General features: G+C 44.1%; 2 protein-coding genes across 4 annotated transcripts in view; both read right to left on the bottom strand.

Moving 5' to 3' along the window:
• Nucleotides 1-6719, bottom strand: part of cyth2 (cytohesin 2) — a 10218-nt gene extending 3499 nt beyond the window's left edge. The window contains exons 1-8 of one of the 3 annotated variants that reach the window (XM_030783755.1): nucleotides 6653-6719; nucleotides 5005-5155; nucleotides 4350-4416; nucleotides 3180-3298; nucleotides 2382-2462; nucleotides 1840-1952; nucleotides 1225-1373; nucleotides 1-36 (exon numbers count right to left, since the gene is read on the bottom strand). The exon at nucleotides 1-36 is cut by the window's left edge and continues 76 nt beyond it. In XM_030783755.1, coding sequence (XP_030639615.1) covers nucleotides 1-36; nucleotides 1225-1373; nucleotides 1840-1952; nucleotides 2382-2462; nucleotides 3180-3298; nucleotides 4350-4416; nucleotides 5005-5155; nucleotides 6653-6719 — 783 coding nt within the window. Of the gene's footprint in view, nucleotides 37-1224; nucleotides 1374-1839; nucleotides 1953-2381; nucleotides 2463-3179; nucleotides 3299-4349; nucleotides 4417-5004; nucleotides 5156-6451; nucleotides 6477-6652 lie in introns of those variants that run through there. The other 2 variants (XM_030783756.1, XM_030783757.1) reach the window with 2 other exon arrangements.
• Nucleotides 6720-13894: 7175 nt separating this feature from the next.
• Nucleotides 13895-23700, bottom strand: sphk2 (sphingosine kinase 2). Its single transcript, XM_030784801.1, has 6 exons — nucleotides 22963-23700; nucleotides 20036-20185; nucleotides 19197-19291; nucleotides 18350-18465; nucleotides 15871-17617; nucleotides 13895-14158 (listed from the first exon to the last, which is right to left on the bottom strand). Exons 1-6 carry the CDS (start codon nucleotides 23411-23413, stop codon nucleotides 14096-14098), a joined length of 2622 nt encoding a protein of 873 aa, XP_030640661.1. The 5' UTR covers nucleotides 23414-23700; the 3' UTR covers nucleotides 13895-14095.
• Nucleotides 23701-27598: the final 3898 nt, after the last annotated feature.

The following is a 27598-nucleotide window of genomic DNA, read 5'->3' as shown; positions in this document are numbered from 1 at the left end:
CTTAAACGGTTCATTCTTAATGCTCTCGTACAGATTCTGCGGGAAAAAAAGAAAAAGGGGGGGGGGGGGGGGTGTTGGCATGTGAGTTTTTGGGCTGAGACGAGCAAAGCGACAGATTTAGAGCAGAGGAAAGAGCAGGGTATTTCAGATAAGTCTTGTTCCAAGTCACATGACATTTATGAGCCAATCAGCATGGCTATAGATTTAAGACAACGCGGTATGGCTGTGACCCATATCTGCAGGGTTCAACTGTTCAGTCCAGGTCACTCTTCAAAAAAAAAAAAAAAATTAAACTAAACTTTACGATTGAAATAACGGATCAAACTAACAATTACTGGACACACACACACAGACAGCACAAATGGAACCTGTCAAGGAAATTCCTGTACTACACATTAACACACACACACACACCAAAACAGTTTTGTTCACCGGTCCAACTGCTGACACACATAAACACACACCCCTCCACCCACTCAAACATAGGTTGATCTCTGCCAAAACACACACACACACACACAGTGTAATGCACACAGGAGAACCCTTACAAGAACACAAAGGAATGCATGCATGCACACGCACGCACACGCACACACACACACACACACACACACACAGATTTATTTTCCCTCTCTAACACACAAAAGGACAGCTGTGCATGAACACACACAACCACAAGGTGACAAAACAATACATACACACAAACACACACAGAAACTCTCTCACACACACATGAGCATACACTGGCATGCGTGTACACAAACATGCAGACAAACTTGTTTAGACACAGACACTCTCAAGCAAACAGGCAGAGGCTACATGCACGAGTGGATAAATCCACACAGATGTGTACATGTGACAATACACACAAACACACACACAGCTTTTTCAAATCCACACGCAGTATCCAACTCCTAACACACTCAGACAGACACACACACTGCTTCTCTCTCCGAAAGCACACACTTAGTGTGAAACTCTTAAACTCGTAACATACACACACTGCTTCTCTCTCCTAAAACACACACTTAGTGTGAAACTCTTAAACTCGTAACATACACACACTGCTTCTCTCTCCTAAAACACACACTTAGTGTGAAACTCTTAAACTCGTAACATACACACACTGCTTCTCTCTCCTAAAGCACACACACACACACACACACACACCTTCCCTCTCTCAAACACACACACACAGACACACACACACACACACAGACTGACTCTGAGCAGTTCCTCTGGTAGGTCTCCGCCCTCGTTGATTCCTCGGTTCATGCTGATGAATCTCTCGGCACTGGGCTTGTCTCTGACGTTGGGGTTGTGAAGACTGGTGTTCAGCATGATGATGGCGAAGGACAGGACGTAGCAGGTGTCTGAGGAAGAGGGGGAAGAGGAGGAGAGGTGGGTGTGGGGAGGAGGGGGCATGAGGCGCTCTGCTGGCTGGTTCAGATTTAGCTAAATGGGTGAAGGGTTTTGTTTAAAGATCTTTGTTGCTGATGCAGCTGTGAATCAGATGTTTCTCAATCACCTGAGACCATCATGTGTGTCACGGTGGGTTGAATTACAAGAGAGATTGTGCAAGGTTCTGTGTGTGTGTGTGTGTGTGTGTGTGTGTGTACACACCCAAGATTGCATTAGCTCTTTCTGTTAGTGTGCGTCAATTCACATGCTTTGGAGAAAGTGCGTCAATTTGTCTACTTCCTAAAAAAAAGTTTCTGCTGATTTCTGTGAGTGTCTACATCTGTGCTCTGGGACACACCCAGGTTGAAGCAGTTGTGTTTGTATGTGTATGTGTATGTGTGTGTGTGTATGTATGTTAGTGTGTGTGTGTGTATGTACCTGTACTCTGGAAAACTCCAGGGTTACAGTGACAGTATCTCTGAGCAAAAGCCTCCATCATCCTGTCAATCTTCTGGGCTTCCCCGGGCAACCGAAAACTCCACAGAAACTGCCTGTAAAAACAAGGTCAAAGGTCACCACTCATTGAGGGAGTCCAAAGATACCCCCAAAAATTCTCCTTGACGCACACGGCGCGCCCCCGAGGCCAAAACGAGCCCAGCCTTTTGACGCGGCATCTTCGCCAAAGCAGAGAAAATCGTCGTTAAACCAAACGTTATTTGAATGCTGTGTAAATGTTTTTCACGTAACACGCAACACATATCAGTTACAGACATGTGTGCTCCTCTTAAAAATAGGTAACTAAAAAGAAAAAAAAATAAAACTATAAGAAAACAAATAATAAAATGAAAACCAATAGGATGGATTAAAGAAAATAAACCAGAGGGAAGTGTGTGTGTGTGTGTGTGTGTGTGTGTGAGTGTGTGTGCACGTGAGTGTGTGTGTGTGTGTGTGTGAGAGAGGAAAACAGTCAGACAGCTCACCTGAGAGCCTGGACCAGGTTGAGATCTGTGAACTCATGAAGATCAACAAACGCCTGAAGCACTTTAATGTTGAACTCATCTCTGGAAAGAGAGAGAGAGAGAGAAAGAAAGAGAGAGCGAGAGAGACAGGAGTGTAAATGAAAGAGAGAACACAAAAGAGAGCAAAGGGACAGCGCAGGAGAGAGAGAGAGAGAGAGAGAGAGAGAGCATGACGAGAAGGAGAAAACACTCATTAAGAATCACATGCATTTTTCTTTTCTTTCTTTCTTTCTTTGTTTTTTTTCTTTACAGGGACACGCGGGAACGTCCGCTGCCCACACACTTCCTGGGACAAAAGAAAGAAAGAAAGAAGAAGAAGAAAAAAAAGAGGAGCCTACGAACCCCCACACGATTCAGCTGTAAAAAAAACCTGGGTGACGCATCATGACTAATCACATCCCACCAGCCCCATTGCCAACTGTCTGACTGACAGATCCTGTTTTTTTTTTTTTATTTGATTTTATTTTTCTCCTTCATTCTCATTGTCCTCGCTCTTAGTACCTGCGGGCTACGTTCTTACGAGCAACGACTCCAATAAATCTCATTGCAAAGCACGCCACGCCCTCATCCCGGGGAGGCTATAAAACTTTATGCGGTCGCGTTGATCAAGGCTTGCTTCAGAAAACGGTCGTGATTATTAACGCGGAGTGATATCGGTGCGTGGAAACGTCTTAAAAAGGTCTAGAGATTAGTAGTCTGGATTAATACTGCTGATTGTAATCTGGGGTGATTGTGTTTTTAAAGATGAAGGTGGTGTACCTGTCGCCCAGGTAATCTCCGATGGCGGTTTTGTTGAGTCCCTCTCCTTTATAAAGGAACTGAGCAATATCCTCAGCAGTGTTTCTCAAGAGTTCATTCTCCACCAAGAACGAAATGCCCTAGAGAGAGAGAGAGAGAGAGAGAGAGAGAGAGAGAGAGAGAGAGAGAGAGAGAGAGAAAGCAAGAGAGAGAGAGCGAGAGAGATAGATAGAGAGACAAAGCAAGAGACAGAGAGAGAGAGAGGGAGAGAGAGAGAGGGAGAGAGAGAGAGTGAGAGATAGAGATAGAGAGAGAAAGCAAGAGAGAGAGAGAGCGAGAGGGAGATAGAGAGAGAAAGCGAGAGAGTAAGCAAGAGAGAGAAAGAGAGAGAGAGACAGAGAGAGAGAAAGGGAGAGAGAGAGAGAGAGACAGACAGAAACAGAGAGGGAGCGAGAGGGAGAGAGAGAGAGATAGAGAGAGAGAGAGAGAGTGAGAGATAGAGAGAGAAAGAGAGTACAGAAGCACAGATGTTACTGGGGGCTGTTTGTGAAATACACATAATCGAGGTGAGCAAACAGTACTCAACAGAAGACAATTTGATAACGGTGTGCAAACGTAAAGGTTTGACTTGCTTAAGCAGAAGTGTTGGGTGGATGACAGTTGGAGATATGAGGGACACAGGGCTGTCAAGATCTGAGACTTAAATGTTGATATGAATAGACAACACAATGTAAAATAGACAATGCTCCTTACTGTATGCTGTGTGTGCATACAAACTGTCATTTTTCTGCAGCTTCTATGAGAAACGATCTCTTTATTTCAAGCTCCCTTATTGGGAAGAACCACCAACTGTTGAACCTTAAAATACGATTTGTGTGTGCAGAGACTCAAACAAACAAACAAACAAACAAAACAAAAGAAAAAGAGATAGAGGGAGAAGGAGCAAGAGAAACAGAAGAAAAAGAAAGAGACGGAGAGAAAGAGAGGGAGAGAAAGAGAGACAGATAGAAAAAAGACTATGAGAGAGACTTGGACAAAAAAAAAAGAGGGAAAGACAGACTGAAACCAAAAAAAAGAGAAAGAGAAAGAGACAGAGACAAAGAGAGACAGAGCGACAGAAACTGTGCAAGAAAGAGAAAGAGAAAGAGAAAGAGAAAGAGAGAGAGAGAGAGAGGGGTCATCTTTATTTACCTTTTTGGGGTCCATGTTGAACTTCTTTCTTCCCATGGCAACCTGACGACTCTTCTGTAATGTTTTACTTTAAAGCAAGCAAATAAATAAATAAATAAATAAATAAAACAAAAAGACAAAAAACACTTTCACAGTGAGTCAGAGGGTGTGAAGACCTCTACACACTGTACAGAACTGATAACCATCTATTCCACTGACTGTCAGCGGGGTTCCACAGAATCAGCCCACGGGAGTATGCATCAGTGAAACCAAATGAGCATCATCTTCTTCCTTTGTTTATTTGCATATGTGGAGACTGCATACACGTGCGTGTGTGTGTGTGTGTGTGTGTATAAGGTGTGTGTGTGTGTGTGTGTGTGTGTGAGAGAGAGGAACTTGTGTGTGCTTTTTACGAACCTGTTTTCATTGTGTGTGCTGTTTGACCTGTTTTCACAGCTCTGTGTGCATGCTGTAATGTTTGCATATTTTCAGCTTCGGGGAAGTGTCAATTTCTGACACTATTCTGAGTGTGTGTGTGTGTGTATGCATTATGTAGTGCGGTGTGTTACTAACCTTCAGTAAGTATGTGTGACTCTGACTTGTGTTCAGTATTTGGCCTGTGTATGTATATGTCTAGTGTGTGTGTGTGTGTGTGTGTGCGTGTGCGTGTACTGACCTCCCCTCTGTGCTGCTCTCCAATCCCTCCACTTCTATAATGGCCTCTCTGAGCTCCTCTCGGAGTCTCTGGATCTCCTGCAGGAGCGCTCCTTTCCTCCTGCGGATCTCCTCCAACTCCGATCGCTCCTCTGGGCTCAGGTCCGCTGGGACTGCAGCCGGGGCAAACGGAGAGATGGAGGGAGAGATGAAACGGGAAAGAGGGGGGAAGAAAACATTCCAATCATGATTCAGAATCAATTTGTGTGTGTGTGTTATTGCTCTGTTCCTGTATGTTTAGAGCCGATTCATAGTATAGCAGAGAAGCTCAGTTGTTCTTTTGATCAATGTGCGCAAAGCCCGGGTGTTTCGTGAAAGATTCTTTCAGTTGGCTGAGAGAATTCACCCATTTACAGTGATAATCACTTGGTTCATTCAGTTTCTTTCGATTCCCTCCGTCACCCACTCTGTTCCGTCCCGCGGTCGCTGACCTGCAACTAACACGGCCATTCTCCTTTAGGGCCGCGGAACGGGTCAAGAGACGTTGGTTTTGTGTCCGCGTGATGCTTGCGTATGAAAATGAAGTCTCGGACAACACGTCCGTCATTTGCGTAAAATTCGGGGTAAATATTTGACATCAGGTGCCCACGCTGCACCTGTTAAACGGTGGAACGTGACGATGCGAACGAGGCTGTCAAAATTCCTTATCAGTTCTTGAAATTAGAACCACGGGTGGAGTTGTTTGTGGAAAATTGCCGAAGCGTACCAGAAATCTAGGCTGCGCAAGAGAAACATTCTTAAGGATCCGGTTTTACATGTTAAATGACGGATGCATTCTTCAAACTTAAAGCAAAACAGTGAAAGGAATGAAAATGAAATATTTTAAACCTGCACATGACAGCTGAAAAGAATGGGCGTGTCCACTTACTAAATAAAGCAACAAAAGCGAAAATTCACTAAACAAAACAATTCTTGTTTTTCTTTCTTTTTTTTTAAATATAAATTTGCTGTAACGTTGTTTATAGTTCTTTTCACATGATTACAAACTAACATAAGAGCAACAAGCAAAACTGAAAAAGTTAGATGTAATTTAAAGAATCACTAGAAATGCAAGATTTAGCAAATACAAACTATAAAACTCGACATATCCCCACCATCAAAATGTTTTTACAAGGGTTAAGGAGACGACTGTCTCCAGACTCGTAACGGATTGTTATACCAGCTGTCTCGCGGCAATATTTGTCTAGGGAAAACAATACTATGTTTAGACTCCCGAACTTGGCGACAGAGCCGTTTCAGTTCTAATAAATGTATTAAAGCGCTATAGATTAATACAGATTATATAAAACCGATGTTGATGAAACATAGCTGTGTTTGTAAAATACTGTAACGTCTAGCTAAATTAACATAGAACAGGCAGCGGTATTCACGCTAACCACGACTGATGTAATAGTGAAATTTAGGAAAACTGTCATTGCGTTTTCTTTCCGGCATCCCAAAATTTAAGGCTCTGCACACCAGTAGACATTACCGACACGTTTGCATGAAAGACGACTTGTCTAAACTGAGCATTTCGCAACGTTACAAATGCTACAGGCTAACGTATCCATAGCTAACAACAAGCCTAGTTGGTTAACAATGGCTAGATAAAAGCCACAAGCTCAACTTACTGTAGTCCAGGTCATCCATTTTTGCCGCTTTGCTCTTAGGCATATATGTATCAGACTTGAATGTCATTCAATAAACAAAGAAAAAGATGGATATATTTAAAAATATACCCACAAAACAAAAAAGGAAATAAATAAATAACCAACCAGGCGCACCGAAACCTGGGGCTGAAACAAAGGAGGCGTTGATACCGGAAATTACGTCCTTTTGTCAGAAAATCAGGAAAACGTCCTCAGTCTCAGCCATCTTTGTAAGGATTTCGGGAGAGTAACGCCATTTTGGGCAGGGGTGGTATTTTGAGCCAAAATGGCTGAACCCTTACAAAGCTATCAATGAAATAGCTGTTTTTAATTAATATTCAATAACTTTACAGACGACATAGTGAAAACATAGTGTGTAAAACCTGCTTCAGGAAACCAGATGCATTTAAAAACTTGGATGATCCATGCACATTGCTTCTCCTGTGCATGGCCAAAATTCAATCAGCTACTAAGAAAAACGTTAATTGCGGAATAAGAAAAAAACTACAGCACATAACTGTCAAGAAAGCATTGTTAATCTGAGAACTCAAATGTTAAGTCCAAAGACACTTCGAAAGAAGAACCAGACAACACACTGAATTTCCAAAATCTAGACTTATAACTGGCATGGAAAGATCATTCTGCAAATAACTGTTATGCATGGCATAGTTTGTAGCCATGGAAACGAAGATGGGCGTGGGTCATTTAGAGAAAGGGGCATAACCTACATATATGTAGACTATAGGGCAGAAAAGCTGAAACATGAATCTGGTCCGCTGGAGAGTCTGGAGTCAAAAGCTAGCAAAACAAACCAGCCTATAACTCATCTTGGTGCCTCTAGGTATAACTCACTGACAGGATGGGAGAGTGTGATTACCCCTGTCAATCATGTTTTCTTTTTTTGGTGTTTGGTTTTTTGGCTCTAAAGCCCCTGAAATACTTTACAGTTCACAGGTTAGCTAGTCTGAGGTACGACAATACATATTTCTCGTGTGGCTAATCTCATGTAAGACTTTTAAAGACATATATAAAGGTCTGAAACAAATGTGTGTAGGTATAAATAAAGGTACAAAGATATGGGAAAGTCCGACGACCCAACATGATCTTGGATGTGTTTACTCCCATGAAGAAAAAGACAGAAAAAGGTGCTTTATGTGTTCATCTTGTTTTTTTTTCTTAAGATATGTTCCACTGGGTTTTGATTGATAAGGTACGCACTGATCCATACATCTGTCAATATTCATCACAGTGCAAATCCATAAAAACATTCTCCCCAGAAGATTTTTCACTGCAAGGTAAAAAAGTTGAACCCCCCCCCCCCCCCCCCCCCCCCCCCAAGATTGTCAGTGTATAATTCGCACTCTGGGGGGGGATGATACATATATTTAAACAGAAATGCTTAACAAAATTGAAAATATTTGTTAATGGTGTGATGAAATTTCCCTCTGAAGATTCCTTGAATTAAGAAAAATGTCTAGACAAAGGAGACATGTCTCTCGAGAGACATGGTCTTTGGAAATTAACTTCAGCTAAATACACATGGCCCTGCGATGGACTGGCGACCTGTCCAGGGTGTTTCCCCGCCTTTCGCCCTATGAGCGCTGGGATAGGCTCCAAGTTCAAGTTCAAGTTCAAGTTCAAGTTTATTTAGAGCCCAATATCACTGTTTACAGTCTCAAGGGGCTTTACAGGCCACAACAGTCAAATCAAAATATGACGGCACCCCCTGACTTAATCCTCATGGCGGGCAAGAAAAAACTCCCCAAAAACCCAAGAGGGAAATGGGAAAATGGGAGAAATCTTGAGGAGGACCACAGAGAGAGGAGACCCCTCCTTGGTCAGACAGGTGTGCAATAGGTGCCGACCACGTGGGCAGTTACAGCTGAAAATAAATTGGGGCATGAACAAAGGGGATGGTGATGTAGACAGGAGGCTGACGGGGGATGGAAGATGATGACACCAGGATGGATCAGTCCACAGGGCGGGAGGAGTCAGGATCACTGGTGTCTCAGGAGTAGCATGTGTGGCTCGACAGAGAGAGAGAGAGAGAGAGAGAGAGAGAGAGAGAGAGAGAGAGGGGGGGAGAGAGAGAGAGAGAGAGAGAGAGAGAGAGGCACATTGTTAGATGTTCATTTCCACATAATGGTTGAGGTAAATATACATCGTGTGCCGAGTGCAGGCAGGGACTCCAGCAAGACTGACTAGTACAGCATAGCTAAAAGGGAGAGCTAGAAGGTAATATGGACATGATGGCACTCTGGGACACAAGGCGGCCACCCACTCCACAGTCAACAAACCTGAGTGAACATGTTAAAGTGGGGGGGCGACAGCATCCAAACATCCCAGTTCACCAAACAATCTATGCCCGAGAACCCTCCAGATCTGCTCCTTTGCCTAGTAAAGAGCTATTAGCAAAAGGCTTGGCTAAACAGATAAGTTTTCAGCCTTGACTTAAGACTGTGAGACTGTGTCTGAGTCTCGAACATTAATTGGGAGGCTATTCCATAACTGTGGGGCTCTGTAAGAGAAGGCTCTGCCCCCTGCTGTAGCCATCATAACTCGAGGTACCAACAAATAGCCTGCACCTTTTGATCTAAGTAGGCGTGGTGGATCATAAAAGACCAGGAGTTCGCGCAGGTACTGTGGCGCAAGACCATTTAATGCTCTATATGTTAATAGTAAGATTTTATAATCAATACGAGATTTGACTGGGAGCCAGTGCAGTGTGGATAAGATAGGGGTGATGTGATCATATTTTTTGGTTCTAGTAAGAACTCTGGCTGCTGCATTCTGAACTAACTGTAGCTTATTTATACACCTAGTAGAGCATCCAGACAGTAAGGCATTACAGTAGTCTAATCTAGAGGTAATGAAAGCATGAACCAATTTTTCAGCATCTTGAAATGACAATGCATTTCTTATCTTGTTAATATTTCTAAGATGAAAGAAGGCTATCCTGGTAATATTATCTACATGAGCTTCAAATGAAAGACTGGGGTCAATAATTACACCAAGATCTTTTACTGCTGCACCTAATGAAAGAGAAAGGCCATCCAGAGTAACTATGTGGTCGGAAAGCTTACTCCTAGCTGCATGTGATCCTAGTACAAGTACTTCTGTTTTTTCAGTGTTGAGTGAGAGGAAATTCGTAAGCATCCAGTGCCTAATATCCTTTAGACATTCCTCAATTTTGTTAAGTTGGTGTCTCTCGTCTGGCTTCGCTGAGACATACAACTGTGTGTCATCAGCATAGCAGTGGAAGCTAATACCGTGTTTACGAATAACATTACCTAGAGGTAGCATATATAAAGAGAAAAGCAGTGGGCCTAAAACAGAACCTTGCGGGACTCCGAACTTTACCTCAGTATGTGCAGAGGACTCACCATTTACATCAACAAACTGATAACGATCAGTTAAGTACTTACTCCAGCACCCCCCGCGACCCTAATCAGGATAAGCGGCTTAGATAATGAGTGAGTGAGTGAGTGTAAATACACATGCAAAGGGCATCCGACGGTGCCCTGGCAGATCTCGTCACTTCCAAATAACAGAATAAAAAAAAAAATCTTAAAATGACTAAAAATGGAGCATGAACACATTTTTAACTGGAAAACTTTGGGAAAAATATCTTTCCTCCCTAATATATATCCGTCCAAAGACGCTAACATGTTTACCCACTACGTTTTCACTCGTAAGGCTGCTTTGTTTACATCAAATTTCTGCCAAGCAATAAATAATATCTAAGTGAGATAACTCAAGAGACAGTTATCTTGAAACAGATTGAATTTGTCTAACACGCAAAATACTGGGTTAGATAATTAATCTCACAGGTGAACAGATTAGATTAAAATGTGCTTGCTTTTTTGGAAGGCTGCCACTGCTCAAAGAACAGTCATATTTTTTGCCAAAACGACACGCTAACATTTCAGTTCAGGTGAGTTTTACGTGGAGGTAACATGCCAAAACCTCAAGAGGGAGTGAACGAGGAAAAGGATCGTTACGAAATCCTCCTGCTCTACTTAGGAATCCGCCACGGTCGCCCGCGGCAACGTTTCTCAAACTGTTTCCGCGGAGTCAACCACTTTAAATATTTGCTTTAGTCAAAGTAGGGCAGAGCTTAATTCGACTAATAAGGTCTCGGAAAAAAAAAACCCCTCGACACGTGAAAAGCCTGGGAAAACTCCTGGCCTGAGGGAAGAGCAAGAGCAGGGTCTCCCTGTTTGCGTCGCAAGGGCGCTAGACGACTGTTCAGCAACGGCTCAGGAGAGAAGGAGAGAAAAACAAAACATTGCCTACAGGGACAAGAACGAACAAAAAAAAAGAAAGAAAGAGAGAAAGAAAGAAAGGAAACAATGGGGAAGGAGGGAGAGAGAGAGAGAGAGAGAGAGAGAGAGAGCGCAAGGTGTAGAGAGGTAATGTAAGGGACAAATACACAATATGAAGTGTGGCCAAAGATTGACTGGGGGGGGTAAATTGCTCGAAGGAACAGATAGGAGGGAGGAAAGGGGGAGAAAACAGTGAGATAAAAGATACACTGCGCCGTGGTAGGAGGAGATTAGTTCGGGAGGAAGACGAGGAGATGAGGAGCGAGAGGAAAGAGAGGAAGAGGGCCCGAGATGCCGGGTTTCCTTGTTTTCCCCTCCATGTGTGGCTGATAACCACTCCAACACATGCTGGGGGGGGCGGACACTCTCAGCAATATCCAATGAATGTATGACTCTCTGTACGAGGTGGGGGTGGGGGGGGGGAGAAGGAACAATGGGTGTTTTCCTTGATTTTCACGGGTCAGTGTCACATCAGTTTTTTTCCCGCCTTTTTCTGTGATCATTATGACAGATTCTACACGGGGGTCACGGCCAGGGACGTTTTGTTGTTTTCCTGCATAGTCTGAATGTACTTTGCGCGAGTCGTTCTAGATAAGAGAGAGAGCGCGAGAGAGAGAGAGAGAGAGAGAGAGAGAGAGCGAGAGAGAGAGAGAGAGAGAGAGCCAAAAGGACAAGCTTGTAACCCGTAATTGTGACTCTGTGTACGTAAAGAGGAGACAAACTGCAACCACACACACTTTCAAAGTTAAATTTAATCTTTAAGGAGAAACAAAACTTTTGTGAACCATATAGAACTATGAACTGTACATTATATATATATTTATATATTCATTTTTAGTAATAATTACATTTTTTTTTTTTTATTACAGGCATCATAGAATCGACTATTGACGAGACGTCTTAACTGGCATCATCAGAAGCTGCGCAGGAAACCCAATATTCATTTTTTTTTTAATATTACTCTAAAACATGGTCCGACATAAAGGGAAAAGAAGAGAAAACAACTGAAACGTAAAATAACTGGCCGACGTCGATAAGTAATGCCTCAAAAAAAAAAAGAAAGAAAGAAAGAAAGAAAGAAAGAAAGAAAATAATAATAATAACAGCAGTTTTAGTGATTTCTGAGACATGATGAAATATTTTTTTTTCAGCTGACACTAGAAGACGCTTGAAAGAGCAGAAGGAATTCCAGATTCCTGTCTATTTGCCTGACAAATCTCAGAATGTGGGAAAAAAAAACAAAAAAAACAAAAAAACAAGAGGACACAGGCATCCAAGAAAGGTCACAGAACTATTCCGAATCCCAGCCTCCGCAGATCAAAGATCAATCTTTCTGGAAACTTCTAATTCATTAGTATGTGTAGAAATGACTTTTAAATATAATTTGTTCAATGGTCCTTTTAAAATAATGAACAAAAAAAGAAGAAACAAACAAACAAACAGAGAAATTAACAATAAATGAAATGTTAAATTCCAGATAGAGGGCAAAACCACATTAAATCATCACATTTCTTTGCCCCCATTTCAGACTTCCAAAAAAAAAAAAAAAAAAAAGATTGTTCCAGAGTCAACCCAAAGTCAAACGGCTGAGTGGCCTTTTCCTTTTCCATGTCCATTCCATAAACATTTCCTTTATGAATCATAACAAATGTTTATCGCCACAAATACGTCATCGATTCACAGTTCTACGTTAGTTTGATCATTTAACATTCGAGCAGAATAGATCCCATTTTTTTTTTCAGAGGCAAAAATTTTTTTTTTTAAAGATTTTTTTTTTCAAAGAGTCCTAGGGTGGTTTTCGGAGGGATTTTTCTTTTTTGAAGATTCATCACTGAAGAGAATTTAAAGACTCAGACATAAAAAAAAAAGAATAGAAAAGAAAAAAAGAGGCCAACTTGACCAAAAGTTATCCAAGCTACCATAATAAACCACATCAATGCATACAGTAAACTCGCGTCATCATTTTCGTCATTGCCATCTCATGCTTTAGTTTTAATACACAGGCAAACGCAATACCTTTACCACGACAATTCATGTTCAGCCATTACATTAGCTATGTGACTATGTCCTATTGATGCTTTTCCCACCAAAAAGATTAAAAAAAAAAAAAGTTTCAGACGCATGGTAGTGTTCCAAAATCTAACTGTCACTCTGACCATACACATCAAATGCTCAAATATGCATATTGGTATGATTAAGATAAAATTCATGTATTATTTTGCTTGTTTTTTTTTTTTTTTTTTCTTTCTCTTTTTGGGAGAATAAGACACAAATGATGTGGTGTCTGATCTACTCAGTGTTTTGAGTTTTGAGCTTGGAGAGCGGAATTCCTAGGAAGTGGACGGAAGCTATGCTTGGAGCGGATGGAAGCTTTGGGAAAAACAAGGTCGTAAGAAAAGGAGACATCGATGCAGAACTGCACTTTACAAAATAAAAGTTCAGAGTTGGATAAGGCATTCCAGGGACAATGGTGGGAGGGGCCACATTTGCATGAGGGGTGTGGCCATGTCAGAGGCTGTTCTAGAACAGCTTCTGTTCATAGTGTTTCATCTTTGATTTTTTTTCCCTTCATTCAAATAAGGCAGGAGCATTTAGTGCATCTATACATTGCTTGCATACTACGATGAGTACACAAACATGTATGGTACACACATTCAGTCTTTTTTTTTTTATGTCATTCTCTCCTTTTCTTTTTTCAACCCTCTTTTTTTTTAACCAGGCATTGCTGTTTTCACGCTTTGGCCGCAAAGCGAAGCTAATCCAGGCCGCATTTTTTAAATCCGCTTGATAATTTCACCTCTAATCCCGTCAGTGTGTAGTGCGTTTACTCAATCCCTTTCAGTCAGTCAATCTCACAAAATAAGCAAAAAAAAAAAAAAATTTAAAAGCAAATAAAAAAAATCTGTTATTATTGCAATCGCTGGTTGTTTTAATTCTTCAATCTCTCTCGTGTTTGCCCGCTCTCTCTCTCTCTCTCCAGATGTGGATGGTGAGATGTTACATAATCCAGACAAAGAGCGGGGAGGGTAAAAAAAAAGAAAAAAAAAGAAAATCTCTTTGCGTCAGCTAATCCGCACCCATTCGCTTGAATCTCGTCTGGTTAGAATCTGGTGACCCTTACTCCCGAATCGCCGACGATGAGCCTGGCCATGGAGGGATGAATCTGTCGATGAAACCGAGAGAAAGAGAGAGAGAAAAGAGAGAGCGAGAGAGAAAAAAGAGTAAGGGGGAGTGGGGGGGGGAGGAGACCATTATTGTCATAACTTACTGATTACTAATCAATGCATTTTCATCATTTTACCAGTATTTTATTTCATCAAACATCAAAACTCAACTACTCCAAACCACAACAATCACTCTTCTTTGAAGAGGTTATATCAATCCAATATTAAAAAAAGAGGGAGGGAGGGAACGAGAGAGACAGAGAGAGAGAGAGCAAGAAATTTGTGAGGAAAATGTGGATGACACAGAGAGATGACACACTATGAGAACCAGCGGTGTTTCATAAGAATAGGCCTAACACTACGCCAACAGGACCCGAGACTCTAAATATAACAGCTCATTTGCATATTTGAAACATTTTAGGCCTTTCTCCAACACCAGGACCTTGTCCAGTGTGTGCAGTCAAGCTTAACGGAGACCATCAGCTTTTGGTTCACCCATGAAAGAAAACCCCCTGAAAAAAAGCCCTCAAATGGGTCTGATACCAAACCAATCCCCTGTCAGTCTGAAACAGAAAAAGTACGTCAACGTAAAAACCTGTTTTCCATTTGCCCTTCCACTGATTAATGTGTAATGTCATGTGTTAATGGATTAATATCTGATCATTTACACTAACTGTACATTAGCTATTCTGACACAAACTTGAAAGGATATGACTCCAGACCCAAATCCAACTGTCTTCGATTTTGATCTGGTCTATACAGTCTATACTTTCAATTATAGACAGACAGACAGACAGACAGACAGATAGATAGATAGATAGATAGATAGACAGATAGATAGATAGACGGACGGACGGATAGATACTTTATTCACCCCCTTGGGGAAACTCAGTACACAAACAAAAAAAACCCCCAAAAAACAAAAAACATGGACAACTACTCCAAAGACAATCTTAACTCAAACTAAAAACAAACCTCTAACCCTATTAATTGCATTCATTATAGCAATGCCAACAGCAAACTTCATCATGCCTAGCATCTTTTTCACAGCTAAAGGTTCTATGTCATAGATGACAAAGTACAAGAGAAAAACACGTGTAACGTGTACAGAAAACAACTTTAGAAATGTTATTTGGGGAAAAAAAGTATATTAATATCAATACACTTGAAAAAATTATTCTGACTTCTAAAACCACTGCCCACCAAAACTATAAATATTTGAAACTCTTCAGAACGCAGATTTTGTGAGGCTGAATATAAAGCCCTTCCTTAGATATAAATGTTATAAAAAGTAAATGCTATATAAATGTTAATTTTAGCTCTACCCCACTTTCTACTCGCACTGAATCTATACATTCACTGAATCAGCAAATCCTCTACCCCTAGATCACCTGAATCAGGTGTGCTGGAGCAGAAGAGGCTCAAGACACACAAAGCTGTTGATCACCCAGAGGCAGGACTAAGGAAAATCTCCACTAAATCTAGATCCATGTCCAACCAACACACAAACCAACCAACCACCCAACCAACAATTTCACCCTCTTAAAAAGACTCCGCCGCACACATCAAAGCCTCCTATCAGCAAACCTCAACCAAAGAACCCACCAACCAACCCCACCGACCAAACCACCCAAACAACAACAACAAAACCACCCATAAACTGGCCAATCGACAGACACTCCCCCAATCACCAAACTTCTACCCCCGTTACCTGGGCCTGCAGGGGTCCGTAGGGCACCAGTTCCCCATCCACGGTCAGGGTCCCCCTGGGGGAGAGAGGCTGGAGTCGGAAGGCTCTGGCGGGAATGTGGCTAACGTAAGGTGAGCTGAGGGACAGGTGCGCCCCCCGCTCCATGGCCAAAAACAGCCTGAGGAGGGTGGCCCGAGAGATGCCCGCCCTAACGAACGTCAGGTGGATCAGCCCGTCGTCAAACTGGGCCTGCGGGGCGGCCAGCAAGTCCGCGCCCAGGTGCGTCTGGTAAATGGCCAGGACCAGCACGAAGTCGCCCTCCAGCGTCACCCAGTCCCGCGTGGGCAGAGGCTGGTCCAGCGGGGGCAGGAGGTCGTCTCGGGGAGGGGAGTAGGAGGTCGAGAGAGGTGAGCGGTTTTTAAGTGGGCCGGCGGGTTCGGCGATGTCGAAGGTGAATGAGGGAGAGGGGGAACGGAGCGAAGGGGAGGGAGACGCCGAGCCGGGAGTGTTGGGACGAGGCGCGAGGTAGGCGGAGGAGTGTGGAGAGGCGCAGGACGGGGACGGGGGAGGCGTAGGGGAGAGGGAGAGGGAGAGCGAGGGAAGTTTCGGGGGGAGGGAGTTAGTGTTGGGGTGGTGGAGGAGGGAGAGAGGACGCGGACGGGTCGAGTTCTGGTTCTGATCCACGTTCTTGGGTTTGAAGGAGAACGGGGACTTGCGGAATGGAGAGGACGAGATGGTCAGGGCTCGCTCGCGAGCGCCTTCCAGAGGGTACGCCTCTCGCTGGAAGTACGTGCCATTCAAATCCTCATCTACATCCCCGTAGGTCGACGACTCCATGTCCCGGTCAGAATCCGAGCCTATTGGCTGGCTGAAAAAAGCAGCATTGACGATCTGACTGGAAGGGGCGGAGTTTTTGCGCAGGACCTTACGGGGATCCGGGGCGTAATTCCCCTCGGACTCATCCACCTCTTTCCCTTCATCTACCCCGTATCCCTCACTCACTTCCCTGGCTTCCATAACACCTTCCCCATCTATCCCACTGTCACGCTCCGTCATTCTTTCATCCTCTTTTTCTCTGCTACCTTCTTCCGACCTTTCGCTCTTGTCGTCCCCGTCGCACTCCTCCCTTTCGTTCGATTCTGAGCTGGTCCCCGACCTCTCCTCCATCTTCTCCTCCGCCTCTATCTCTCTTTCCCTGTCCTCCGCCAGGCTGCTGGCTCTAACGACCCCTACACCTCTTGCCCTTTCCCTCCTCCTCTCTCTCTCCCTCTCTCTCTCCTCCCTTTCTCTCTCCCCATCACCCTTCCTCAAACTCCTCTGTTCGCTCAACCCCATGTCCGAGACAGTCCTGTGGATAGGCGTTCTGCAAAAGCCCTCCAGACCCTCCGTGATGCTTCTCGAGAGAGGTCTCTTTGGAGGTTGCGGGGTGGCGTCCGGCGAGGCCGTGACTGCGTTCGGGGGCAGGTAGGACAGCCGACCCTTGTAAGAGCGCAGCGACGCCAGTCGCACGAGAGTCCCCAGCGTGAAACGAGCCGAACCCAGTCCCCGGTATCGCTCGCTCTCAATGTCCACGTCCGACACGAAGCCCCACGCCACGGACAGGAAGGAAAACAGCCTTCTGGGTGCCGTCGGACGCCCGTTCTGATTGGACGAGGAAGAAGAGGAGGGGCTTGTTGTCACGGACACCAGGTCCATGGGCCTCACCCCACCCCTACAGAGCAGGAAGCAGCAGTTTAATAGAAGAGGCTCCCGAAGGCACATGTCATACCTGAGAGAGAGAGAGAGAGAGAGAGAGAGGGGAAGAGAGAGAGAGAGAGAGAGAGAGAGAGAGAGAGAGAGGGGAAGAGAGAGAGAGAGAGAGAGAGAGGAAGAGAGAGAGAGAGGGAGGGGGGGGGTGGAGAGCGGTGGAGAGAGAGAGGGGAGAGATGGAGAGAGAAAGCGAGAGAGAGAGAGAGAGAGAGAGAGAGGGAGGGTAATTAGACAACAGATACAGGTAATCTGCTGTGAAAACACATGCATTGTTGGTTAGACGTGGCTTGTCTGAATAATAGCTCAAAGTCTATAGGTTATAACTGATCAAAAGATTAGATTTTTCATCATCCTCCGACTTTCACAATTTCATTGAGGTCATAAAGAATGAAACAGGCAAAACATTTCACCAGGGCTGGGGTTAGGTAACAGTTCATCTGCCAATTCAATGAAAATTTCCCTGACAATTTTTTTTTTTTTTATCATCACACGGGGCTTCAGTCACATTTTCTTTGCGATTCTCAGAGTGTGCTCAGACGTGGCAATAAATTATGAACAGAGTGCAAGGAGGAGAAATCCTTTAAAGGTCGTCTACCTTCACAGCCAGCTCAACTTTAAGATGCATCTTGTCAAGAACGAGGCAATGCTCTCCATTCTACTACTGTCACGCACTAATGGCTAATGGCTAACTCGGCGGCGATATGAGTACATAATACATTTCGGATGGAGGAGCTGAGGACAGGTTCTTTACCCCGCGTGGTGGTTTATGGATCCAGCCAGGGCGTTCCCAGAACCGCAGGGCAAAATTCCCACCGGAGTTTTTATTGCTTGTTCCCAATCTGGTCTCTCCATGAGACCGTTTATCACCTGCGAAAAAAAATGAACAGACGGACTGTCAGATGATCGGTATGTTGCGGAGTGACCGGTCACCAAAACAGAAAAGATTTGTTTGAGGCACCTATTGGAGGGTTTGGTCAGGGCCAAGTGAGTCAGTACTGCTGTAGTATGTTCTTAAAGTCAGGCCCGTGACCTGGGGTAAACTATCCAAAAATCAGGGCTGTACTAAAGACCTTAGTACAGAAAAAAAAACAGCCAGGGCTTAATTATGAAGCAACTGATAGGCCTGTACTCAGAGGCCTTATGTATGAGGTAAGGACTTGGACTATGGCTAGGACTGTACTATGAGGAAACAAGGAGGCCCGTGCAAAGAGGTGGTGTTCAAGGCTGTACTATGAGATGATGTGATGGTTAGCACTGTACTATGAGGTCATGTCTGTGAAGCAACAGCGAGGTTTATGCTAAGGGACTGTACTATCAGGCAAAAGTCCACAGAGATCTCGATGTTAGGTCATCGTACGGCCCCGTCGACAAGTCTGTACGATGACACAGTAATGAAGATTGTGCTCTTAGGTCATGATGAGGTTTGGACTATGAGATCGTAGCACACTAAGGCTGCGGCATGAGGCGAAAGGCTGTCCTAACACACACACACACACACACACACACACAGACACAGACACACAGACACACAGACACACACACACACACAGACACACACAGACACACACAGACACACACAGACACACACAGACACACACCTCATGGAGCAGTCCATCTCCAGAGATGATGATGATGCCATCCCATTCTGGCAGAGAGATCTCTCTGACCAGCTCCCGTGCATGATTCTGACGCTCTGTAGCACAGAACAAGCAAACTCATTACATACCAGCATCATATGTGCGATACTCATAAACATGTCTTTATTACTCCATATGGCCAGAAGAGGTTATAGTGTGTCTTACAGACGCTATACCTGATGTTATACATTACTACGTGTGTTTATTATAATGGTCGCCATGATGTTGTAGTTGTTACTGTCGATGAGAGAGAGAGAGAATGTGCGTGTGTGTTCTGTTTGTGTGAAGTTGTCTGTGCGAGTGGAAACATAGCACATGCTTGTAGAAGATGAAGATGATGTTAGTTTGTGTATGTTTGTATGTATGTATGTGTGTGTGTGTGTGTGTGTGTGTGTGAGTGTGTGTGTTGGGGGGTATCTGTTTGTGTATGTCTGTAAAGGATGTTGATCTGTGTGTGTGTGTGTGTGGTGTGTGTGTGTGTGTGTGTGTGTGCGTGCGCGCGTGTGTGTGCGTGTGTGTGGTGTGTGTGTGTATGTGTGCGTGTGTGTGCGTGTGTGTGGTGTGTGTGTGTGTGTGTGTGCGCGTGTGTGTGTGTGTGTGTGTGTGTGTGTGTGTGCGTGCGCGCGTGTGTGTATGTGTGTGCGCGCGTGTGTGTGTGTATGTGCGTGTGTGTGTGCGTGTGTGTGTGTGTATGTATGTGTGGGTGTGTGTGTGTGTATGTATGTGTGGTGTGTGTGTGTGTATGTATGTGTGGTGTGTGTGTGTGTATGTATGTGTGGTGTGTGTGTGTATTAGGGTACCTGTCTGAATGAGGTTGTAGCTTATATTCGCTTCTCGGATCATGGGAAGGATGTGTGTCTGACACCACTGCATAGCCTGACCCCGCCCACTAAATGGATTAACCAACAGCAGCAGGCGACGAGGGCGGGGCAACAGGCTCTTGCTAAATTCTGACAAACAGGCAGAAAGAGCATAAAACAGATTTATAAATTTTAAAATAAATAGCACTTCCATATTCTGATCTATAAATAAAATTCATATATCATTCTTCTAATTCTTTTTTTTCTTAAGAACAAAAAGCATTTCATTGATCTAATTAAGTTTTTTAAATTGCAGAGAACTTCAAAGTTTCCAAAGAACTACAAACCACTAAGTACTAGGAAGCAGGGTGTCAAATGCAATTTTGTTACTAAGCCCTACAGTGGCTGGTTTTGGCAGCGGTGCCTGTAACAACAACCAGTATCAAACTGGGTCAGTACAAAAAAGAAGGGGCAGCTTTTAAGAGTGCAAATTAAAAAAAAAAAAAAAAAAAAAGGCCAAAACCTGGCAACACAGCGTGTTATTTCAAATCGCAGTTATGCGGCTTTCTCTTTCTCTCTCTTTGACTTCATTTGCACAGTTTAAAAAAAAAAAAAAAAAAAATCACAAAAGCAGACTGAGGGGAGTCAACAATACACAGCAAATGCTACACAGCACTGATACTGACTGCCTACTGTGACACGAGAGCACAGAGAGAGAGGGAGAGAGAAGGAGACGGAGAGAGGGGGGGGGGGAGAGAGAGAGAGAGAGAGTGAGAGAGAGAGAGAGAGAGAGAGAGAGGGTGGCCGGGGGGGGGGCGAGGGGAGAGAAACTAGAAGAATTTATGGCAAATAAAGGGCATGAAAGAGAGAGCGAGACAGAGAGAGAGAGAGAGAGAGAGAGACAGGAATACAGAGAGAGACAGACAGAGATAGAGACACCGAGGGAGGGGGTGAGGGTGGGAGAGGGGGAGAGCGATAGACACTGGACGGAGGGGAAATGCCCTGTGTCTGTTCTCTACGTTTTCGACCCACCCTGTCTGCGCCTGCCATAGACAGCAATGAAACATATAGAGAGTGCACAAACCAGATAAGGACAGAGAGAGAGAGAGATAGAGAGAGAGAGAGAGAGAGAGACAGAGGAAGAGAAAGGGAGAAAGTAAAGGAAATGCAGCGTTAGAGAGCTAGACGTGACATAACCTCACACACACACACACACACACACACACTCTCCATGAATCATGTGATACTCGGAACACAATAAGTGTAACTAGTGTTTAGGAATCACCACAGTCACAAATGACGTCTCCATCAACTACATTTTTTATGAATGTTAATATATTTTTACCAACTATGTCGGCTAAAACGTTGGGCAAGAGGTACTGCTCAGAGATCCACAAAAGAAAACCACACATTTGCCTTGAGCTAAAAAAAAAAAAAAAAAGACCTCAAAAAACATTTTAGGTGCCTGAAACAATTTATTTTTAAAGGGGAAAAAAATTCTTTTCACTTTTTTTTTTTTACGTGGAGTACTTAAAAAACAAAACAAAAAACAAAACAACTTTTGCTAATGTATTCAAAAGAACTTCTTCTGTGAGCCACACAAAACGTTTTCATTCAAGGTTGATTTTGAGTTCCATGCCTTAATCCAATAAAATAAGACATAATTGGACGGACAGGGTACCCTGAGTTGGGTTTGGACCGCTCAGCTCTGACAGAACCAAAGTTGAGCTTGCGCAGTTCTAATCTAGTCCCCGTACCGTGTTTAGCACACGGTGACTAGACGCGTTGGTCCAAATTCCGACGCGGGGACACAGGGTGGAAACTGTACCCCTCGTACAATTGATACCTGACTGTTCTAAGCTTTCAGTTTCTCCAGTTTCTGAGTCACTGCACTGACACATGGGATTCTGGTAGTCTATAATGGGATGTATGTCTGTCTGTATGTACACACACACACACACACACACACACACCAATGATGAGAAACCTTCACATTCACGCGGACAATCTCCTCTACAAACACGTCAACAAGTCAAAACAGAACAAAACGACTCTCAACTGTCCTGTGTCTGAGTCACTCACATGCACACCTTACACTCACACACACACTCACACACACAAACATACACACTCACACACACACACACACACACACACACACACACACACACACACACACACACACACACACATACACACACACAAACATACACACACACACACACACACACACACACACTCATACACACTCACAAACATACACACACACACACTCACACATACACTCACACACACACTCACACACACACAAACATACACACTCACACACACTCACACACACACAAACATACACACTCACACACACACACACACACACACACACACACACACAAACATACACACACACACACACACACACACACACAAACATACACACACACACACACACACACACACACACACACACACAAACACAAACATACACACTCACACACACAAACACTCACCCAGAGTGTTCAAGAGCAGACCTGTCGCTGTTTACATAAACAAATACAAATGCACACTTAGGAGCACACTTGTGACAAAGAACATACCCAAAGACATGAGCCTGAAAACACTATTCACACACAAAACCCAAAGACAAAACTGGTCTTGGGTGCATTGTTACACAAAAAAACAAGAAAACACACGCACGCGTGTAGCAGTAAACATAGTCGTGTGGAAATATACAGCTACTCATACACACACACACACACCACACACAGTGACACACTTCCTTACACACGCTCACGCTTACTTGCTGACTGTCAGACACAAACACACACACAGTGACATGCTTCCTCCTACATACTCATTCTTACTCACTCACTGACTGACACACACACACACACACACACACACATACACACACACTCTGTCTCTCTCACCTGTGGTAGCACTGACGGGCACGCCCCTCAGCAGGCATTGGACGGCCGCGAACCATTTCTCCGCCTCCTGCCTGCTCTCCGCCAGGTACGCCCTCACCTGCCTCCTCCTGGACACGCCCTTCCTGCGCTTGCCGGGAGGATACCAGTACAGCACCAGCAGGGGCGGGAACGGGGAACGGGGACAGCTACACCCGGCCAGCTCCACCAGGGGGATCAGCAGCCGCGACTCCTTCCCCGGGCGGGGCGAGAGGCGCTGGACGTGGACGTGGGTGTGGGTGAGGGTCAGGGCGTAGGTCGCGGCTGGGCTGGAGGGCAAACTGGGACTGCTGGGGCGGCTGTTATTGTTACTACCTCCGCCACCTCCGCCTCCTCCGCCGCTGCTCCACCCTCCGAACTGCCCGTGGAGGAGAGCTTCGTCCGGAGACGGGCTCTGGGGGTCGGGGGAACGCATCTTTACCGCGGACGCGGCGACGGGTCAAAGTCAGCGATTTTGTGCGCGCGTTGAGTTTGTTCTTGGCGAACGTGCGTGTTGATTCATACAGAGAGCTGTACGCAGGCAGCTTGTCAGTCGCGTTTCTTTCTTTCTCTCTCTTTTTTTTTTTTTTTGTTTTCCCCTCCGCTTGGATGAGGTCACCGCTGGGACGTTTCGCCCGAGCGTGTGAAAAAAAAAAAGTTTACGTCAGCGACTGAACCCAAAACAAGGGTACTTCATTAAAACTGGCAGGATTTTTTTCAAGACCTCTGTCTGTCCATCTGCTAATGACAGTGTCAGACAAAATAAAAAACAACAACAAAAAAAAAAACAACAGCAGGCGTAGTTTTTTTCTTTTTATTCCTGATTTCAATAAAATCCCTTTTTTTCTCCCTACATCAGTGCTTTGTTCTTCTCAGAGAGGCGATTCCTAATCCTCCTTGGAGCAGATGTTTGACGTTGAAAATCCACAATTTAAAAGATGGAATTCCAGTTCTGTATTGCCATCAATCCGAGACAAAAGACAAAAAAAAAAAAAAAAGAAAGAAAAAAAGGAACGCATTCGATGACGATCCCACGACATAAACCTAACGAGAATAAATAAGATTCAGATGGGGCCCAGTGAAATTTTTAAAGTGCTTTTCTCAGGCTTGTTCTATAACCAGCTGTCCAGCAAATGATGGATGGGTCAGACAGAATGCGTCGCCCCAGCCGACAAAAAAATGAATTAAATTAATAGTTCACTTGGCTAAGTTATAAATTAATATGAAATTCTCTGAGCTCACACAAGAAATGTTCGAGTGAATCTCACACTGCTTTTCTTGCCTCAAATATATTGCCTCAAAAAAGAAAAAAAAAAAAAAGAAGAAAAAGAAGAAGAGAAAAAAAAAGAGCAAACTGACAGTTTAAGAACAGAACAATACGGACAGCATCAACTCGATAACTCAAATTTCTGAGTTCAGAGGCTAAAACCTTCAAAAACGATTCCTCAAAGAAACAGACAATGACTCAGCAACGTATTAAATGATCCTTCAGAAGACAGGGAACACGGAATCGACGCGTTCAACCTATGAATGGTCAATGAGAACATTCTGGGGGAAAAAAAAAACAAGTGACTAAGCAGAAAGATATCTGTGAGTGCCCTTAAACGAGACAACCGAATTCTTGGCGGAGTGGAACGCCGTAGAAATTCCCTCCTCTCCTGCTATTGAAACTAGGCAAAGGAAGCAATCAGGCTACAGGGGTATGAGACTTCCTGTTTCAGTCGGATGTGGCCGCCAACGATGGCATTTTAGCCAGTGACTTATCGTCCAATCTCGGTCATCCGATGAAGAAATGCCACAGGATCCAGCGTTTGTCATCCATGAAAGAAAAGATACTCTTCAGTGTAGTTTGGTCATTTCCCCCCGCACAAAAACAAAACAAAAAGGAGGTGGGGGGGAGGTGAGGGGGACGTGGGGTGGGGGGGGGAGGGAGGAGTGGGGGCAAAACAAGACGAAATAACAACAGAACAAAAAGTGAGTAGGAATTTTGACGGGGGGGTTGTGAGGGGGGGGGTGGTGTGGTGTGTTACGTCATGGCATTCCACCTCTCTGATGTCAGCTATTCATGATGTTAAGGGGTCTGCTCCCAAACATGTATACCTGTGGAGAGAGCGAGAGAGAGAGAGAGAGAGAGAGAGAAAACATAGTCACAAAGAGAAGTAACTACTTCATTCATTTCTCCATTCTCAACTTACGCCATCTGTGTGGACCACCCGGACCACACAGACAGCTCAACGCCGTCCTGTAACAGGTGTAGACGCAGTGTTCCCTTCAGTTCATCGTCAGCAGTCTGACCTACACAGTCTGGTCCGCTCGAGACGCCCCCGGCAGAGTTTACTGGGCCGAGAGAAGACAATGACAGGGTGTACCTGCCCTTCTAGATCTTTCTGCCATTGGCTGGAACCTCACTGTCTTAACATGAGGGGAACCTGGAGTGCAAAAGTAAACCTATATAATTTACAACACTCTCAGAGGGGCAGTGCGGACACACTGGACTTAGGCTCCATGCTATGAGTCTCTTCAACTTGAGCCCAGCATAGCAGTGCTTCTTATTCAAGTTCATGGTGATTGTTAACTACTTTACTCTTTGTAAGTTCTTTTACCTTATTTTTTCATTTCGGGTTTTTTTTTTTTTTGGAAACAGGATCTACCTTAATAAAACCAAGAGAGCAAAAATGAACATGGCTCAATCTTTGGCCCCTGCCAGTGATGCAGATCTTGATACACGGGAAAATTATCAGTATAAGCAGCGTCAGCAATAAGCACAGAACATCCTGATCGGTATAACGTTTCACAACTTTAGGAGAACTGAGAAGAATTATTAACGCGCTTTATTGTTCTTAAAGTAATGCGGAAGTATTAGCTCTTGGTCAATTCTTGCGAGTCCACCAAATCTTGACCCGATATTACGTCAACTGCGGTTTTAAGATCAAGGTAAGAGCCTAAAATCACACCCGCGTGACATCCGTCCGCAATGACTGCGCATCATACGCGCAATTTTGCGATTCTGTCTGAAATTCACTTTCAGTTCTGCGGACGCAGCAGCGTTGGTTTGATGGATGACGTCCAGACCCCAGACATAATCTCTTACACAATTTCGTGCTCAGTGCTGTGTTTGTTTGGATTAAAAAGAAAAAGACACACGCCAGAAGCCAAAACTGCGGATCGACTGAAATACATAACAAGAACCCAGTGAACCAAAGGCTGCACAATCGCAGTTAAGTTTTAAAACTGCTCTAAGTCTCACTTCATTGCAAGTGAACAAGACATATGCTGGGGGGGGGGGGGGGGGGGGTGAAAGAGAGGGAGAGAGAGAGAGAGTGGGAAGGGGAAGGAGGGAGAGAGAGAGAGAGAGAGAGAGACTAAAGTTTTGACAAAATCGACACGTGTGAAAATCAATGTTGCTGACCGCAGATGTGCAGCTCTTATCATGTTTTGATTTTTTTTTCACTGCCCAGATCCGTTACGAGGGACGAAATCAATACCTGCCATACCTCTTCGTCCGTCTCGAAAATAAAAAGAAGAAAGAAATACTAAATGGATACAAGCTCGTGCCTATTGTTGCCTTCTGTCCTTGAAATACTGGGCGGGGACACTAACTCTCACACAATAACCCCAGACGGGCCTAGTGCATTTATTATTAGGCTCTAAATGTGCTTCAAACACCCGTAAAGTTTACACACGCGTCCTGATGAACGAAGTAACCTAGACTGTGCTATGCAGACGTTCGGGGGACATGTTGCTACTGGTTTCTAATTCAGCGGTAGCTAAAGTGTTGTTAATGGATTTCGTTCCGATAAAGCTGCTTAATAATAGGAAATTACACTGTTAGATGTATATATGAACAGCCTTGGACCAGAGTTCAACGTAGCACAGCAGATAAACGGTATTACGACGGTAACCTTTGTACACAGGTAATACGCCAACTGCATAGACTTTGTTGCAATTCATTCGCTATCATACTCGGCATCCAAGTTATGCAACACTCTGTTCATGATATTTAGAGCAATAGATAATTTTTGAACGACTGTTTAGCATGCGGCATTTGGCTGTTTCTTCAACTGTTCAACATAAACTAACAGACGGGTTACTAGCTAGGTGTCTTTATAAGCAAGAGATGACAGGTGGTTAGCTGGCACTTTGATGCCAGTACTAACAGCGCATATGTCAAAATCGTGTTTGGGTTTCGGGATTCTAGCTCGCTATCTAACACTAAAGTGATGTTCTCGGGCAAGCACAAGCTAACCTGCTACTTAACAAGCCGGCAAAATGATATGTGTACCTATAAATCAAGTTCACTTCATAAATTCAAGTTATGATTTCTGCCCTAAAGATGCGCGGTTGCATCTTATGTGGATCAAGCGCAGTACATTTGGGAAAAATGGGTTAATATAGTTCTCACGTAAGTTAATATATGGTACGTTACTGCTGGTACTGAAAACTGACTGCGTACCGAAACTATCCATCTATTAAGTTCCCATAACCCGTAAGGCTGGTTAATTGTTGGGTCACTTAGCAGACAGGCTAGGTTACTAGCAGGCAAGTTTTATTAAGAACTGGGTAAAATTTGTGATTTGTTAGATATGTAAACTTAGCGTTGACACTAATCTAGTTGCACCAG

This window comes from Chanos chanos, chromosome 9, assembly GCF_902362185.1.
Source record: "Chanos chanos chromosome 9, fChaCha1.1, whole genome shotgun sequence".
Classification (NCBI taxonomy): Eukaryota; Metazoa; Chordata; class Actinopteri; order Gonorynchiformes; family Chanidae; genus Chanos; species Chanos chanos.
This window is presented reverse-complemented; position numbering and strand designations above follow the sequence as displayed.

Coding starts and splice junctions, on each gene's coding strand:
- sphk2 (XM_030784801.1), bottom strand. CDS start 23,413: ATGCGTTCCCCCGACCCCCAGAGCCCGTCTCCGGACGAAGCTCTCCTC. Junction 19,292..20,035: donor CTACAACCTCATTCAGACAG/GTACCCTAATAC, acceptor TCTGTGCTACAG/AGCGTCAGAATCATGCACGG. Junction 14,159..15,870: donor ACGGACCCCTGCAGGCCCAG/GTAACGGGGGTA, acceptor TTTCATCGACAG/ATTCATCCCTCCATGGCCAG.